General features: G+C 41.8%; 1 protein-coding gene across 4 annotated transcripts in view; it reads right to left on the minus strand.

Moving 5' to 3' along the window:
• DIAPH2 (diaphanous related formin 2) overlaps window positions 1–19691 on the minus strand; it is an 807400-nt gene that overhangs the window by 727470 nt on the left and 60239 nt on the right. For 3 of the 4 annotated variants that reach the window (XM_074964437.1, XM_074964435.1, XM_074964438.1), the window contains one exon: window positions 14995–15015. The exons of the other annotated variant lie outside the window; for it this stretch is intronic. In XM_074964437.1, the coding sequence (XP_074820538.1) occupies window positions 14995–15015 (21 nt within the window). The remainder of the gene's footprint in view (window positions 1–14994; window positions 15016–19691) is intronic. 4 annotated transcript variants of the gene reach the window in all.

The following is a 19691-nucleotide window of genomic DNA, read 5'->3' on the forward strand; positions in this document are numbered from 1 at the left end:
ACCTACCATTAGCAGTCCCATGGATTCCTCATAGCTTTCCATACTGCACCACTAAAAACAAAAATACAGCAAAGCTAATGTTCACACAATCTCTTTTTTGTGCAGAAGACTCGTGTTCCCCAGCAGAAACATTCCCCTTCCATTTTTATACATCTCATGGATCATTTTTTGACAGTTTTGTTTTCAGTCTAATTTAAGGTGTCAGTTATATGGCAGAGATCCTGTCCTTTTTACTTACTTTGAAAGCACCAGTGCTAAAGCATCAGAGTAATCAGTCAAGTATGAGGAGAAAGTGGGTAGTTGTTGCAAGTTACCTAACTAGTCAAACATCTGAGTGCAAGTTCATTCCTCCATTCTACCTTCTGTATGTTACTACACCATTCATGTCTTTGGAGCAGGCCCACATATTACAATTAGTGAGGACAGATCATACCAAATCTTTGAGACAAATATATTTATTCATTTGTGTAGCTATACTGTTAACATTTAACATTTGTGTTGGAAAAAAATAATTCAACACTAAAGATTTTACTTGGGGGAAAGAGACCGATAACTCAGGATCCCTTATTTATCCATGTCCTATTTCCAACCGCCAACACTCTACAATTCTTTACTTTGTAGTTATCTCCTCTTCATTAGAGAAGAGCTAGACACCATTAAGTAGTAAACACCACAAACCAAATGGCTGGTATCCCCAGGGGATTTAATGAAGTTGAAAGTAGAGCTGTCCTTCCCCACGCACCCAGGGCTATGCACCCAGCCCCCTTAAAGCCTTCCCAAAGTAACAGGTCAGGATTCAAAGCGAAAACCCAGGATCCAAATTCCAGAAGCACAAAATGGGGCAGCCCAGCACTTCTAATATTTCACAGCACTATGAATCCCAACACCATCAGCTGACAATAAGAAGCTTTTAACACCTGTTTCATTGTACTTTATCAGAATTACCATAAACATGTAAAAGTTCTTTAAGGCTAAAGCATCAGAATGAGCTTTGCCAGATTACTCCTGTTATACATGTCTCACATCTTTAGTAATGATGAGCATTAACATGAGCTACTTATGCAGCCCCTTAAGCTAATTCTTTTTCCCCTCCGAGATAAAGGAGTTGAACAATTGAAGATGACTTGAAACAGGAGCTGGAATCCACCAACTGTTGCTTAAAGTAAAGATTTAATAAAGAAATATTTCTGTATGATTCAATGATTGCTTGATACTGCAAGGTTCTTTTGTCTGGCCTCTAGTAATGCTCCCTAGAATATCTTATTCTCTACACAACAAAATAATGATATAGAGGTTTTGGCAAAGAAGCCACCCCCCTGTTGAGATGGCATTACAGGAAAATAGCTGTCTAAGCTGTATAATTCAAGGAGATCTTTTAGAATTAAAGTATCTGTTAATCAGTTTTTAAAGCTATGGTGTTCAAAACCCAGAATAATATGCAAAATGTTCCTCAACCAAAGGGAATGACTAATCTTCTGTACAGCTTTGATAAGTTACAAGAAATAGGTTTATCACAGAAGACTGGTTATGATTAATATGCAGCTCCTAAAGCTCCTTAGCTTTGTACAGTCTCTAACTGAGACTAATAAAGATAGGCTAGGCATTTTTCATATTCCCATTTCACCCATGACTTATATCTAATAGGATTTAGTATGCATTGGGTATTGTGTCAGGGACTGCACCCCCTGCTATAAATCCTTTTTTGTACTTTTAAGAGAAATTATGAAATTTCTATTTTTGTTTCATTTTAACTCTCGTTATCAGCCATACTTACTACTTCTAACAGGATACAACTCGTCAAAATGAAATTATTCTATTTTATTTAAATAAATAGCTTCACTTGACCTAGACATTTTGCGGTACTGATACAAAATATAGTAGCGCAAAAACTGCATGTTCATGAGATAGTCTGGATCTCTTTCACACTCCCTCGGTCAGCAGAGCACAAGCATGGAGCATTAGCTTTCTGCTAATGAATTTCCAGGATAAAGTCAACATGGAGAAATAATATGCCACGCTTATATGCCCACCCTTCCAGCCAGCCAATCAGTTATGCCTATAGCAACTGATATAGGTATGAAAATGAAAGATAGGTGTCTAGAAACAAGGCATCTTGATTCTTCAGCATGCCAGCTGTGTAAAGTATGAAAATCAACCTGCTGACAAATAAGCAATGCTCTTACATTGGGGGAAAGGGTGAATTCTTTTTCATGCACAATACCACACTTAAAAACAAGAATTGAAATGTTGGAACAGGATACCTTTAACAAAACACTATGAATCTGTACATTATTACACATATATGCTGCTTTTTATATGAAATGTGTACTTTTCTACCCACTTCTTTACACGTCATTAAACATAAGCAACTGAAGAATAAAATGGCATCAGAATTATCTTTTGTATTCCCAAAGTCAGAGTAATGGTTTAAAAGAAGAAGCATCAGGTTTTAGCACCTCAAATTAGAAGGTCTATAGTAGAGAGGAACATAGAAGAGGCAAAACTGAAAAGCTCCTGCTAGCCTAAAGTAATCTGAAAACCAGTTTTGACTATTAGTTAGGAACATGATGCCTGTAGCAAGATGGCAGTACTGTGCTTGGTACGCCAGTTAAGTTTGAGGCTAGCACCCTCTGTGGCAGCTGGTCCGGGCAACATATGACTGGGACATTACCCATCTGATAAAACTAAAGGGGGGGAGCTACTCCAGACATCAAAGACCAGCTGTGCTAATTAGCCAAGCTTCATCAAACACTTGGATTTCATGGAAATCTAAGCACTTGTATGTGACCTAGGAGTTGGCTCATGTGGTAGCTCTCAAGTTAAATTGCCATCCCTTCACAGCAGCCAGGACAGGATGCTTCGAGGAGGTATATAAAGTTGCAGCCATTTGGACCTTCAAAAACAAAACAAAAAACCCCCTCCTGTCATTGTTCACCATTCACAGCAAAATGGCTGTTTCCTTATATCTAAAGCATCAGGAATACCTACTGTCTGGTACTATTTAAACAGCAATTAGTTTACCTATACAAAACTATTACATATATACATCAGTTTTAAGTTGTGGCTTTTCGTTTGCATCAAATGTTGTAATAGGCTGCACAGCTACAATTTTTTGCTTCATTCATTTCCATAATGCCTTTCAGAATGGTTGTTTTCACTGCATGTCACAGCGAGTGCAGACAACAAAAATATTCCATTACCTTAATTTAAAAACGTTTACCTTCATGAAAAATTCCCCTTTCCCCCATATCGTCATTAACTATTTGGTTGCACTGGGTTTGCTACCAAATGAAATCATCAAGTTCTATGCTTTCGTTATTTAATTGGAATATATATGGCATGATACAAGGGATGGCAAAGGCAATCCTGGTGTGACTTATTTCTTATCTTATTCCATTGTTTACTCAAATCCTCCACCTTGAAGATACAATGCTCACAAATAATCACTGAACATTTTAAAAAGAGTGAAGTGATTTTCTGAATAAAGAGTGGTTTCAGAGTAGCAGCCTTTAATTTGCCAAATTAATTACATTCAAACTCCTTGTTCTGCAGTCAATTTTATTTGTTTAGATTTGTGGAGTATGTCCCAAATTCAACTACTCTACACTCTGGGTGACATAACAGTTTAACTTAGTTTCATCATCATTCTGACAATTAAACTGCTCACCCCACACTAAGCTGCACTATTACTAACCACTAAAATTTTTAAAACAAAATGAAAAAAAACTTAAATTCCTCAAATATCACCCAAACGCTTTAAGTAAAGCTAGACCTCTGCAGCATATCTGGAAGGTTAATCTAGGTGAAACAAGATCCAAAGCCAAGGAGCTTTCAAACTGAACACCCTGCCAACAGCCCCAAACATATTTACAAGGAAGCTCTGCTTTAGGAGCTTCTGCTCATCTCAGCTGAAATACCATGACACAAACTAAGGTGGACTCTTGGGTAACCATGACCCAAACTATTTAGCATTTCTAGGAGGTCAACATCATCATCTTGGAAGCTCGAAAGCTAGCCAGGGCAGCTCAGGTTGTAATCAATACTGTAGCCCTGAATGGAATATTAGAACTTTAAAGAAGTCTCTGAAGTGTAAAGAAACTTCCTAAAAGCATAGTCATCTTAAAAATTAAGTACTTTCCCTGCTATAACAGTCCTATATTACCTATATTATCAGTCCTATATTGCCAATTGATCAGTGGTAATTATGGAAAGAATGGATTTTTTTTTTTTTTAAGTGAAGCTAAACAGGGCCTGGGTCTATACATTTATCAGCAATCAAAGGAAGGTCCTGATTCAGCATGAAGTAGGGTTGCCAGTCCTCCAGGGTTATCCTGGAGTCTCCATGAATTAAAGATTAATCTTTAACTAAAGATTATGTCCTGTGATGAAACCTCCAGGAATACATCCAACCAAAATTGGCAACCCAAGCATGAAGTGATGGTACTCATGGTTCAGTAGGTGTCTCTTTCCTCCAAGCACACAGTAAGAGTGCCCAAGTAAGATTTTAGAGAGCCAAACTGCTACAATCCCTCATTCGTCTAATATATGAAAGCTGCAATCCAAAGCCCCACTTTTCACAATCCATGCAAACCAAGTGTCCTGGCAAGTTTTTAAACTTGTTTTCTGTGTTCTGCTTACCTAAACACATCCTTGCATTCTCAGCTGGAGAAATGCTCTGATCTGCCACAATCTGTTATACAAAATTGCTGATGCAGAATGGCACAGCTGACATTTCACCCAGTGGTGGGTGCACTACAGTAGTTATAACATGTTTTGATATCTTAAGATGGAATGCTTTAATACTTAGCTAAAAATTTGTTAAGATGAGACAGATGTTTGGACAAAAAGTTACACTTCACCAGGTTGTGTTAAAATGCGACAGAAAATATAATATTCAACTTGAAAAAGCTGGCGAGAAATCCATTTGTTAGCTCACCAAAATAAGAAATTTATGAATTGTAGACATATTCCTTTTTCAGAAGTGGACCTCAGGATTTGCAAAGTAAACGTTTACTGAAAAAAGTCTCTTTAAAGCTAACGAAGCAAGCCTTTAACAAATATGCATTGTTGTTTTAAAACAAATTAGTTCCTGATTTTTTCCATCCTTAGAAGATGGAGAACTACTTCGTGCTCAGCAGAATTTCCAGGAGTAAAAGCTTGCTTTGTTAAATCAAGGATGGTCAAAAGTCGGGCATTGCCCAGGCGGTCAACAAACTCATCAATATGGGGTATGGAGTATGCATCAAATTTGGATCTCTCGTTTAGCCGGCGAAAGTCATTACAAAACCTAGTGTTGCCATCGGGTTTGGGCACCAACACAAATTGGGCTCGACCATTGACTGTGGGACTCTTCTATGACTCTCAGTTCCAACCTCCTTTTTACCTCCGCCTTGATCTCCTCCCTTTTTGCCAAAGGGACCTGGTAGGGCCTTAAAGTTACCTTTGCCCCGGGGTCTGTGACAATATGGGGATATGCTTCGGTGGTCCAGACTGGTTTGGTTGAAAACACGTCCTGGTATCGGCTGATCATCTCAGTTATCTCCTTATTCTGTTTCAGTGTCAGATCAGGGGATATCCGGATCTGCTGGCTGCCACACCTTGCAGGTTACTTCCCACACAGGTTCAACCACCTCATAGGGCCCCTTCCACTGGGCCAGAAGCTTGCTTTCTGCCGTAGGTACCAACACCATCACCCGATCCCCTGGCTGAAACGGTTGGACTTTTGCCTAGCGATTGTAATGGATTCGTTGGGCCTCCTGCGCCTTTTCCAAATGTTCCCGTACAATAGGGGTGACCTGGGCTATCCGGTCTCGCATCTGAAATACGTGTTCTGCTACATTTCTCCCCTCATTGGGTTCCTCTTCCCAGATCTCTTTAGCGATATCTAGTATGCCACGGCGGTGGCGCCCACATAATAACTCAAAGGGGGAAAACCCAGTTGAGGCCTGAGGTACCTCCCAGATGGTGAACATAAGGTAAGGTAGTAGGGTGTCCCAATCCTTCCCATCCTGACTTACCACCTTCCTTATCATAGCCTTGAGGGTTCAGCTCAACCTTTCCACCAGCCCATCGGTCTGCGGATGATAGACCGAAGTCCTCAGGGTATGTATGTGGAGCAGTGTACAGAGGTCCTTCATTAGCTTCAACATAAATGGGGTCTGTTAATATCTCCTCTGGTAGCCCCACTTGGGCAAAGATCCCCACCAGCTCTTTGGCTATCATTTTAGAGGCTGTGTTCCACAGGGTGACAGCTTCTGGGTAGCGAGTAGCATAGTCCAAAACAACAAGTTTGTATTGGTGGCCCCGCGCCGTCTTCTCCAGGGGTCCCACAAGGTCCATGGCTATTCGCTCGACCTCTATGATGGGAAGGGGTACTAAAGGTGCCCTCAAGTGGGAACGGGGATTGTGCAGATTACACTCTGGGCAGGATGCACCTCCATACTTCATGTACTCCAGGCCAGAGGAACCGTCGTAGGACCCGTGCCAGGGTCTTCTCTACCCGCAAATGCCCCCAAAAAAGATGACTATGGGCAAGACTTAATACAGCGTTCTAGTGTTTTTGAGGTACTAGGATTTGCTGTACCTTCTGTCCCTGTACTGGTGCAACCCAATATAAGAGATCCTTCTTCATTATGAAGTAGGGTCATTGTCCCTGGGTTTTCCCTTCTATGGGAACCCCATCTACTTCTATCACCTCCTTCCTAATGTTGTCGTACCTTGGGTCTTCAGCCTGGTCCCGTCCAAAATTTCCTCTCCGAGGCTAATCTGCCCGAGTTCTAGGGGGCCAGTCTCTGTTGCCTCTACTGGTTAAGAGGCATTAGGGTGGGGGTCAGAGAGTGCTTCTCTCTCCTGGGTGGCCTCCTGTTCAGCTGTTCGAGTCCGCCTACCTACGAGAGCGACCCTCTGGCTTTGGGCTAGTATTCGGGTTCCCAAGGCCTTAGCTGTCCTCCTTTCCCTTTTCATCTTTCTACCCTGTCTGGGAGTGGAGAACAAATCTGGGGATATTTCAGAGAAGACTGGGGTTGACAGTCTACTGTGGATGCCTCACTGATTTCAGGGTTCCCCTCTTTCTCCCATCTTCCTACTGGGAGTAAGTCTCCAAACCCTGGGAAGTCCCTTCCTCTGAGCACCGGGTATGGGAGTTTAGGGACTACACCTGCTGCTACCTCAGTAGTGTTCCCCTGGATTTCAATTTTTACTGGGATGGTGGGGTAGTAACAAACTGTCCCATGGATGCATGTTTTCCCTGTACGTTTAGCCCGCAGCAGCTGACTAAGCTTCACGAGCTTCCCCGAGATAAGCGCGATAGCACTCCCCGAATCAACCAGTGCTATGGTCTCTACCCCATTTAGTTTCACTGGTCCGGTGTACATATGTGGGGTTAGTGAGACCCCCCGCAACAAGGTGGATTAGGGAGCATTGGTCTGCCCAGTTCCCCAGGTTACACTGCATAGGCTCCTCGGCATTTTAACACTGTGCAGCTATGTGTCCCCACTCCCCGCAGGCCTACCATCTGTATGGAGCCTAGGCATTCCCCGGTCTCTTGGTTTGGGCCTTCTAACATCACAATCCTCTTCCCCCTCAGTGCTCCGACTCTTTGTGGCTTCCGGTGGGCCTTAAGCCCCTCTCTTTTTCCACCTGGGCTCTCCTGGTGGCCCAGTCACCCGAGCCCTAGGGCTTGGTGCTGCTAGTTTAACCCGGGGTACCTCTTCCTTAACTGGTCGGGTCAGCTCCCTTGCTGTCCTTCGCCTCTCTACCAGTGCAACAACTTCATCAATGAGGGTTCGTTCTGGCTTAGCCATGCACCAAGATCTGGTGGTAGTCCCCTCATGTATCGATCGATGACCAGAACCTCTAGTAGTTATACCAATAAAATAAAAACCAGCAGGATCTTATTAAAGGGAAAAAGGCAAAATACCACATTTATTGTGAATACAGAAAGAATCATAGTAAGCAGTTAGTTATAGCTATAACCTTCCATTCAATCTCATATTTATTCACACATTCATTCATACAAACACACACACAAGTTCTGCAAGGTTGATATCATAGTTACCAGCCTTAGAGTTGCTCATGCCAAGCCACTGGCCAGGTGGCCTGGACATGAGGAGGGAGCAGGGCCTTGTCAGATGCTCATCTGATGCTCCTGGAAGTTGGTTTGCAGAATCAGACCCCAAAGTTCTCACTTTTTAGAGTCTATTTTTAAAGGAATTTCTTCCTATGCCAGTCTATGGGAATTGCTTCATCATGCTGTTGCTGAATCAATCAGCAGATGGCACATTCCTGACGGCTCCCTGCTGCTAGATGTTATCTTGTTCTTTGGTTCTCCCATTCTTGAGGCTGTTGGGTGGATTCCAGTCTGCCCTCCGGGGGTCCTCTGGTTATTTCCACTTGACGCCTTCTTCAGCCGATGGACACTGGATTCTTAGGCTGGAACCTTCCTGATCATTCAGTTATTATTCACACACATCCTCTATCTCTATTTTAATCATAATTGTTAATACAACAAAAGGGCGGGGAGTCTCTGGGTGCTGTTTCTGTTGTTAGAGTATTGCTTTGAGTCTGTCTCTCTGTGAATTGCTTTGAGAACAGACTCTGCCTTAGAATGTACTAACACAATTAGCAGCTTGCAAGTTTCACACAGAGGGAGAGAAACAGTACCAAAAACCAAGAGACCTCTTAATTAGTAATACCCTGGAATTTAAACTATGGGAAATCAAACTCATTTGTGATTTTAATACAGAACTTCTTTAATATGATCCAACATAGTATGTCCTCCGGACTCCGGGACTCAGTTTGCAACCACTTTCGTGTGAGATGGATGAGGTCATATAATTGGGACCACGGGGTTTTGTTTTCCTGGTGCCTCCACTCATGATATCGCTGGGCCGGCACTGCGGTTGTTACCCCAGATCTGGCCAGGATCTCTGCTTTCAGCTGGTGGTAGTCTGCTGCGCTTCTTAAGGCAAATCATAGTCGGCCTTCTGGGCCTCCCCACACAGGAATGGGGCAAGGATGCCAGACCACCGATCTTGAGGCCAGGCCTCCCGTAGGGCTGTCCTCTCAAAGGCCAGGAGATATGCCTCTATGTCATCCTCCCCCATCATTTTCTGCAGGCAATTGCTGGCCCATATGATCCTCGTCCCATCATGGCCATGGTTCATCTCCATAACGGCCTTCACTTGATTTACCAGTTCCCGCAACACAGTACAGTCTTGAGCAGCCTGGTCCATCAACAGGCGATTGGTCTCCTACTGCAGCCGCACTGTCTCCTGTTGGGCGGCTGCCTGGACATGGGTAGCCTCCTGCTGGGCAGCCATGGCTTGTATCAGTGCCCGCACTACGTCTTCCATTGTGGTGAAAAAAAAAAATAAACCCGCTCCCCCCCCCCTCTTTTTTTCCTTCCCCAAACACCCTCCTTCTTCCGCCGTGCTGTGCACACCAGATCCCACTGCTCACACCAGTTGTGACAAAGTTCCTCCTTTGCACTGGTGGGTCCTACGCTTATTGGTGGATTTGCTTGCCTCAGAGGTTCACAGCAGCCCTCAGTTTGGCCACTTTCGTGGCTCAATCTGCCTTTCACTCAGTTAGCCTCATTACTGGCCAGCATGGGAAAAAGGAAGAACAATAACCCCCGCAGTCTCTGCTGATCCACCTAGTGGATCGGGGAACAGGCCAGAGACCTTCCCCTCTGGTGGAACCCAGGGTCCAGTTCAACTCCTCCGGTATCAAGTAGGGAGTTGGAGGGATGGGGGGGAACTCGGGCCCGCCTTCTACTCCGGGTTCCAGCTCAGGGCCCTGTGGATTGCAGCTGTCTACAGTGGCTCCTGTAACAGCTGCGTGACAGCTACAACTCCCTTGGCTACTTCCCCATGGCCTCCTCCCAACACCTTCTTTATTCTCACCACAGGACCTTCCTCCTGATGTCTGATACTGCTTGTACTTTTCAGTCTTCCAGTAGTATGCCTTCTCACTCTCAGCTTCTTGCACCTCTTGCTCCCAGCTCCTCGCACGCACACCACAAACTGAAGTGAGCTCCTTTTTTAAACCCAGGTGCCCTGGTTAGCCTGCCTGTCTTAATTGATTCTGGCAGCTTCTTGATTGGCTGCAGGTGTTATAATCAGCCTGTCTGCCTTAATTTTTTCCAGAAAGTTCCTGATTGTTCTGGAACCTTTCCTGTTACCTTACCCAGGGAAAAGGGACCTACTTAGCCTGGGGCTAATATATCTGCCTTCTATTACGCTCCTGTAGCCATCTGGCCTGACCTTGTCACACCATACAGAAGTCTTGTCAACTTTCAAGAATATTTTTCATCCAACCTTTCAACTCTTATAGTGTGGTTACTTATAGCTTTACTATGCAACTTTAAAATTATTCTTAAGTCAGAAAATTGACCGGGGTCATCATGATCTTTCCAAACTCACCCTCATTAAACTGCATGTGACTTCATCTGAAGGTTTAAAACTGTAAGTCTATGAAATCTTATTTCCAACTATTTGATATCGTCTGAACACCCTATCAAATCAATCTGCAGCTAATTACTCAGGTAACAAAAAGGTAAAGAATACCATCTCTTTCAGACATTACTTTTTTAGCAGGTGAACTTCAATTCAATTATGAAAAACAGCAGTTTCAATTAATTTTACTGTATTCATTCTTGATTAAACTTCTGTCTAAAATATTTGATCAAAGATCTGATCTGATCTTTACCCATTTAGATTCCTGATAGCAGGACAAGATTTTTGGTTTTTTATTTTTGTTTCTTCAGTTCTGTTTGTTCCAAAAATATTGTTCATTTTTACTGGACTCGCATAAACAATGAGGAAACAAATGAGTTATATATATGTATATAACTGAAAAATAATAAGAAGTAAAACCTTTGAAAGTTGATTAGCATCCAAACAAAAGTTAAAATACATACTGAATTATTTTAGAGATTTTATTTATTCAAGTGATCATCATTTGAAAGCAAAGGGTTGGTTACAGGTATTTTCAAAGCTACTTTTAATCTTCCTAAATTCAAGAACAGTACAATTCAATGTGGCACCATGCTTGGAAGTTGTGTGTTCAGTTGACTGTCAAAATCTTCAGGCTCCGAGTTTTGCTTTTCCCCCTTTAAATTTATAGCAGGAAATGAGTTTTCCTCCACATCTGCTTTCCTCCACATCTGCTGTGCTATTTTTCCCTTTTTTATTAGTCAAGTTTAACTTTTTGGTCAGGTAAAAGTTGTAGATAAGTTTAAGTTTTTTTCATAAGTTTCAATAAATTATTCTTTACATTTTCATCTCCTCACCTGAAACATTAAACTTCTTTATACAGATCATTCCCATCAACTAAAAATCATACTAACTTGGAAGGTTTCAAGAAATATTAGTCCCAAAACCACTTCTTGGTAACTACTGAGATTTAAATTACCTGCAACTAATAACCTCTCTTCAAGAGTTCTACCTCATGGCTTGTAAGATGAATTCACCAGCATGACATCTAAGTTCTATATCTGTAAATTCATGACATGAACAGCAATGCTTTAAGAAATTGGTACTCGTGCTTATACAAATACACAAAAAAAGGCAAGCAGCACCTGTAGTTCCTCCTGCTTGGCTGTTTTATTGCGGTATTAATAGAAAAAAAATGAAATGTTCTAAAAGAAAGGCTATAATACTCTGCTTTCAGCAACTAAAGTATAAGAAAATACTGCCAAACAAATCAAGACAAGCAGTAAGGTTTACAATGTGCTACCTAATATAAAATTAGTTTATTACAGAACCTTAAGCTTGTATACTAGTTCCATTATTTTCTCTCGTATCTGACATTGCCTATATTAAAAGAAAATTTACTAACAAACATTTCCTAAAAGCTGAAATCATTCAGTACAGCAAAGCATGATTTCTCTGACAAACTGTGTCCCTTCAAATTTTAACATGACTGTATTGTAATCTTTTCTGAAAAGATTACATATGTATGTATAGGTTCCTACTTCATGAGAGAACAATGGGCTTTTTAACATCGAATATCACCCAGGCAGCTCCTGATATCACCTGTTGGAGTGTGACTACCATGGGGCAGAAAGAGGTTTTATAAAGTGTTGATAACCAAACTATTTTATACCAAATTTTCGTTAAAAAGTTTATAGTCTGATATGATAATATGGGGAGCTGTTAGGGAAAAATTAATGGACCAATTATGTGCTCAGCAAAATAGTCGAGGACACAGATATTTAGAAATCTGATTACCATTTCATGAATATCAAAGTACACTCACCTGCTAAAGACTCAGCACACCTGCCCACTGTTTTGATTAATAATATTTGACAGACATGCCGGTTTGTTACATGTGTAATCACAGATGTCACTCAACTTAATAAAGTCACCAAAAAGATGTCATGAGCAGTGAAAAGATGCTCACTCCAACATGGTAACATCCTGTTCAAGAGAGACCTGAGGATTGTATTATTTACCAATGTTACTCTAAACAAAGGTGCATTGTTGTAACCTTCAAGAAACAAACAAACAATCAAGAGAAAAGAAATGTGCAATGGTTTGGTTTGCGCGCTTCGGGGGGCGGCTGTCTTTTAGCAATTCTACTCCTCTTTCAAGGCTCGACGTATTTGTTATACAATCTTCAAAGCGACTTCCTAGAATCCTCGGGATTTTCCTCATTTTATTAGGAATGCTACCAGTTTCCCTTCCCTTCCTTAAATTATATTCTCTCAGGACTGCCTTTAGACTAATTCACACATGGAAAGAATTTGTTTGTGTTGTCCCCTTTCCCAGTTTCTACAGCAGGGGTGGGCAAACTTTTTGGCCGAGGGCCACATCTGGGTGGAGAAATTGTATGCAAGGCCGGGGCAGGGGGTTAGGGTGCGGGAGGGACTGCGGGGTGTGGGAGGGGGTGTGGTGTGCAGGAACAGGCTCAGGGCAAGAGATTGGGGCAGAAGAAGGAGGCAGGGTGTATGAGGGTGCGAGGTGCAGGCAGGGGGCTTAGGGTGCAGCAGAGGTGCGAGGTGCAGGCACGGGGCTTAGGGCAGGGGTGCGAGGTGCAGGCAGGGGGCTTAGGGCAGGGGTGCGAGGTGCAGGCAGGGGGCTTAGGGCAGGGAGTTGGGGAGCAAGGTCAGGACAGGTCTGGGCTCCAGCCTGGCGCCGCTTTCCCAAAGCGGCTCTGGGGTGGCAGCGGCACACACCGGGGCCAGGGCAGGCTCCCTCCCTTCCTGCCCCGGCCCCATGCCGCACTGCTCTGGGAAGCGGCAGGAACCACATCCCTGCGTGGCCCCTGGGGGGGAGTGGGGGGCACAGGACTCCACATGCTCCCCTTGCCATGCCTCCAAGTACCTCCCCCGAAGCTCCCACTGGCCACTGTTCTGCATTCCCAGCGAATGGGAGCTGCAGGGGGCAGTGCCTGGAGGCAAGGGCAAAGCACTGAGCCCTCTGCGCCTGTGCCCTCCCCCTCCCCCTGGGTCCCAGGGACATGGTGCTGGCCGCTTCTGAGAGCGGCACGGGGCCTGCGGCACCACGGGAGGGCAATCCCGCGGGCCAGAGCCAAAGCCCTGACGGGCCAGATCCGGGCTGCAGTTTGCCCATCCCTGTTCCACAGCATAAACAGAAAAATTAAGTAGGATTGGCCATTTCACTCATTTTCCCCAGAATGGAAATACCTCATAATACACAGGCTGCTATATCACTACTCTGATATCACATCCGAAGAAGCATTTGAAATAACGCTATTTACAAGCCAAAGAGCACAGCAAGTAGACAAACTTTTTAGCTTCTATTCTGGATGAGGCCAAACCAGCAGCCGTGTCATTTATAACACTTGCATATCTCAAATGGCCTTTGAACATGTAAAATGCTGACGCACCAATTATTAGACCTTATAAAACAAAAAATTGAAATTTATGGTTCATAACACAAGACTACACAGCAAAGGAATCACTGAAGTGATTCAAACAGAAAAAACACTGCAGCAGACTTCTAAATAACTTTTCAGATGAGTGTTTGGTTTAATGTCTTCTTGAAACAACACTACCAGTTACATCAAGAGATATCCTGGCTCCAGGCTGTCATTTAAAACGTACATTTTTAATTACACCGTACTTAAAAATTTAAAAAAAAAAAAAAAACTTTTGCCAAACTATCCTCACTTCCTGAGTCTATTCCCACAACAAAATAATGTATTTGTTTAGTAAACCATATGGAGGTGCTGACTGTGCATCTAGGGTCAATGACACTGATTCAATCTCAGACTTTACTTTTTCCACAAAAATCCATATTATGTCATCGCTGCGTCTCAATTTTACATGTGAGTTCGAGTTCAACATTAGATTTGCTTTCTTCTATTCCACAATACTTTTGACCTCACTAATGCTAATCCAGCCACAACAGACTTCATATATATAATGACTTTATTGGCAAAGCAATGAGGTGTTAACACACACTAAGTGACAAAAGTGAACTTCTTGTTTTGACAAAAGTCAAAACAGAAGACACTCCCAATGAAACATTAAAACCATAGTTCCTGGAAAGCCTCATGTCATGCTTGAAGTCTGCATGATTACTCTAGGTTTCTCATAGCTCCAAGTGATATCCTAAAGCAGATTTGTTTGTACTGGACTATGCGCCACTGGTGAATACCAAGGTCTACATGAGACACAATAAGCTCAAGACCAACTGAATTTCTTAACTATGAATCAAGTATTACTTTTGCTGTAAAAAGCAAAACCTGCCTCAACTGCATATAGAAGGCCTGATTCAAAGTCTGTTGTCAACAGTAAGACTCCCAATGAATTAAACCGGCTTTGAATCAGATTGAGAGTTTACAGTAAATAAATAATTTCTTACAACTTTTTCCCCTAAACTATTAAGCTGATAATATGATAAAACAAGCACCATCTGGCATGTGTTAAGGGTGCATAAAATATGATGAAATAACTCAATTTTAAGCCTAAATTCTACAATATAAACATGTACTTAGGAAAAACACTACCAGATTTGTACTCACCGCAACTTTACTTCCAACTATCTGCATGCAGTGGTCAGCGAAGAATGGTTATAGTGTGAAAAAAAAAAAAAAAACACAGCAAAGTTATTAGTAGGCTGTAGCATTTCACAGAAATAGTCAAATGTTTATTAGTAAATAATTAAACTCTTTTAATACTTAATTTATCAAAAAGTCTAAGAATTAACACATCACAACTAGCATATTCTCATTCTGTGGTGGAAAAAAATAGTTGAGATGGTTACTCATGGTCAATTACCAATATTTTATATATTTCATTACCAGCTGAAGAGCAGTCTAGTTTGATATCTTCACATCAAGTATTAAAAGATTGAAAAAAAAGTGTTAAGGTATCAGGCACTAGACATTTTAACAGATGTAGAGAAGAACTACAAAGTGTTCCTTTAATAGAATATTAATAATACTAATAATACTCCTTTAATATTATATTATATAATTTAAATATATTATATTATAATTATTATAAATATTATAATTTAAATAATAATAATACTCCTTTAATAGCATATTAATATACATTTTACCTTTGTATTATAGCAAATGTTTTTTTTACCTGAAAGGGGCTTTTACTGTATTTAAGAGGGAACATTTCTTTAATTCAATTTTCATAAGCTCACTAATGTAGCTTCTGGCTGAAAGTCTCATTTTAGTATTTTCATGTAGTCCTCACATCACATTTTTGTTCAAATATTCAGTATGGATGTTTTTCCAACAGTGACAAAACCATATAATCCAGAATGTGTGTTTTTAGAAGCCATCCTTTTTCATTGTGCCATCACTGCATTTAACAGCAAGTGTGCACTTAGATTAACAGGTAGCTGGATTTGCACATAACACTTAATCCACAGAAAAACCATGTATATCTGCTTGGTTCATTACCACCAGATGGTTTTGCCCTTAGAATCAACAGACCCCAACTTCTCTCCTCACCAACTGCAGCATGATAAGCAATCCAACTTCCTGGGAAAGGACCCTTTGTCTATGCCCATTGACTGAGATCCAAGTGTATGGTCCAGACACTCCTTACCATTTTGTTCTGCCTCTTACAGGTTACTGAGTTTTGTTGTCTTAGATCTCCCTGAAGTTACCTACACAACTATAGTGTTGGAAGACTACGGACAGACAGCAAATTGAATTAAAACGACAAACTATTTACTCAACTTCTCTAGATTTAGTCTTATGTAAACTAAGCAAGGTAAGATCTTTTCAGCCTAACCAGGGAGCAATAGTAAATATTTGTAATCTCTTGAATGCAATTACCTCTGACCACTCAAATCTGGCCATCTTCTCACTGCTGTGCATTGATCCTGGAAATTACAGGCCAGTAAGCCAAACTTCAATACTATACAGATTGGTTGAAAACTACAGTAAAGACCAGAATTATCAGACAAATGTGCACAATTACTCCTGTGGGAATTCTGTGCCACTGCGCAACGCAGAATTGATGCAGAAATGAATGTTCTGAGAGCAGAATTTCCTTTCCTCCCGCCCACAGAAACGGGCTACGGAGCTTCTGGCCACCACTAAAGGCCACTGGTCCCAGCAGAGCCCAGCTCACAAACAGAAGATATTGTCCAGAGGGGGAGGGTGGAGGAGGGGGTCCAGGCACCTGCAATTCCCAGCATACCCTAAAGGAAGGAGGTGGCATGCAGAAAACTCCATACAAGCTCAGGACCCAGCATAAGGCTGTTTCTCTCTCTGGATCCCTGGGCTCTGGGGAGGGGGGCACAGCTGTGTTCTGGGAACGAGGGGGCAGAGAAACAGGAATTGGGTTGTTATAGGCGTTTCTTTTACTCTCTACTCCTGGGAGAATTTTTGTGTGCCAGTATTGTTACAGACATATATGCTGACAGGTATTTGAAATAAATTACCAAAATAAATGAAACTGGCATGATTATTTTGTGCTATTCTGACAAAATATGCAGAATTTTAAAATACTGAGCAGGTTTTTAATTTTTGACGCAGAATTCCCTCAGAAGTAACACGATGTGCCAATACTGCTTTTGTGAAAATAAATCATGCCTCACTAATCTATTACAACTCTTTGAAGGTGGTCAAACACCCATGTGAACAAGGGTGATCCAGTGGATAGAATGTACTTGGACAAAGCCTTCAAAAAGGTCCATCCCCAAAAGCTCCTCAGCAAAGTCAGCCCTCATGGGACCAGAGCGAAGGTCTTCTCAAGAATCACTAACTGATTAAAAGATAGGAAACAAAGGGTATGAATAAATAGTTTTCACAGTGAAGATGTAATAGTAGGAGCCCCTGTCTCTGTACTGTCAACTGGTGCTGTTCAACATGTTCACAAGTCATCTGAAAAAGGGGATAAACAATGAGGTGGCAAAGTTCGCAGACAAAACAAAGTTACTCAAGACAGTTAATTCCAAAGCTGACTGTGAAGAGTTACAAAGGTATCTGGAAAAACTGAGTGACTGGACAACAAAATGAAATTCAATACTGATAAGGGCAAAGTAATCCACATTTCAAAAATATAATCCTAACCATACATAAAAATGATGGGGTCTAAATATCTGTTATCACTCAAGAAAGATCTTAGAGTCATTGTGGACAGTTATCTGAAAACATCCGCTCAACATGCAGCAGCAGTCAAAAAAGCTATCCAAATGTTAGAAACCATTAGAAAAGGGATAGAAAATAAGACAGAAAATATCACCATGCTGCTGTATAAATCAATAGTACTCCAAGACCTGGAATACTGAATGCAGTGCTGGTCGGCTCATCTCAAAAAAGATGAATTGGAATAGGAAACGGTACAGAGAAAGGCAATAAAAATGATGAGGGATATGGAAGAACTTGGAGGTGAGATTAAAGAAACTGACTATGTTCATCTTAGAAAAGATGACAAAGTGGGGGACCTGACAGAGATCTCTACACATCATAAATGATGTAGAAAAAGTGAATAAAGAAGTGTTATCTACCCCTTCACATAACACAAGAAGCAGGGATCACCTAAGCAGTAGATTTAAAAGAAACATATGGAAGTACCTCATAATAACTTAAGAACAGCCATACTGGGTCAGACCAAAGGTTCATCTAGCCCCGTACCCTGTCTTCCGACCGTGGCCAATGCCACCTGCCCCACAAGGAACGAACATCATCAAGTGATCCATTCCCTGTCACTCATCTCCAGCTTCTGGCAAACAGAGGCTAGGAACACCATCCCTGCCCATCCTGGCTAATAGCCATTGATGTACCTAACCTCCATGAATTTATCTAGTTCTTTTTTGAACCCTGTTATAGTCTTGGCCTTCACAACATCCTCTGGCAAAGAGTTGTACAGGTTGACAGTGTGTTGCATGAAGAATTACTTCATTTTGTTTGTTTTAAACCTGCTGCCTATCTTCACACAACATACAGTAAACCTGTGGAACTTGTTGCCAGGGGATGCTGTGAAGGCCAGAAGTATAACTGGGTTCAAAAAATAATTAAATACATTTATGGAGGACAGGTTCATAAATAGTGATTAGCCAAGATGGTCAGGGACGCAACCCCATGCTCTCTCAGTGACCCTAAACCTCCAAACACTAGAAGCTGGGAACTGGATAGATCACTCAGCCATTGCCCTGTTTCTGGTATCAGCCACCGTCTCAAGACCCGATACTGAGCTAGATTGATCATTGGTCTGACCCAGCACAGCCAGTCTTATGTACCTACTAGAAAGGCTTTTTCAATTCCCACCCCAGTTTTCTAGGAATGAATGAACACTATAGGGCAAGATAAGCAGATTTACTCTTTACTTGCCAGGGAAAAAACCCTTAATGATTAATGGTGACTTATTAGGGTGTTAGGTCCTTGAAGGGGAGATGAGGCCCAGTCCCATCTGTGATTAATCAGCTGCCTGGCAAAGGGATCAAGGCAATAGCAGAAAGATCACCAAGTCCTCATAAAAGCTAACAAAATAAATCAGCTAAGTTAGACTGCCGCTGCCGGGTGAGGAGAAAGGACCCATATTATACAGCTCAGACAGATGGCCTGCAGAGTGCAATCCTTAAGTGTAAAAGCTATAGAGGACAAAGAAGAAGAGACAGAGACACAGAGACTCTCTTGTGTTCCAAGAATATGGTCTACAGAGAATAATCCCATAAAGAATAGCTAGGTCCCTAATCAGGGGGGAAAAGGACATCATCAATATGGTGAACTTGTCTTATTTTGAAGAAATTAAGCTGAAGCTCTGAAGGAAAAACAGTAGAATCCCACACCTGAAGAGAGTGTTATTTGGTACATGGGGTAGTGAGAAAGCCCAGCAGCTTATACGGCCTCCCAAAAGGCTTAAATGACATAGCTCACATGCCTTTCAGGCAACTTCAGCTAGCTGCAATCAATTTCAGTGAGGCCTCCACTAGAACTCCAAAGCAATGTATCCCATTTGACATGAGTTATAAATTAAGGACAAATGCCCAAATACTCTGACCTAGCCCTCTAACAGGACCTATTTTCCTAATATGACCTGCCTACATTTCTATTAAAACATCAGAAGATGAGTCACTAGGATTTCATCACAGAAATCCACATTAGAGAAAATATCCCTTTCCTGCTCATTGGAACCCTAATTTAGAATTAACTAGTAAAAGTAGAAAAAGGTCTAATTCAAGATTTACATTTAACATCTAAAAATGGCAAGTGTTAAAATTCCTAGAATATGATACAGACTGTGTAGA

Source organism: Natator depressus, chromosome 9 (assembly GCF_965152275.1).
Source record: "Natator depressus isolate rNatDep1 chromosome 9, rNatDep2.hap1, whole genome shotgun sequence".
NCBI lineage: Eukaryota > Metazoa > Chordata > Testudines > Cheloniidae > Natator > Natator depressus.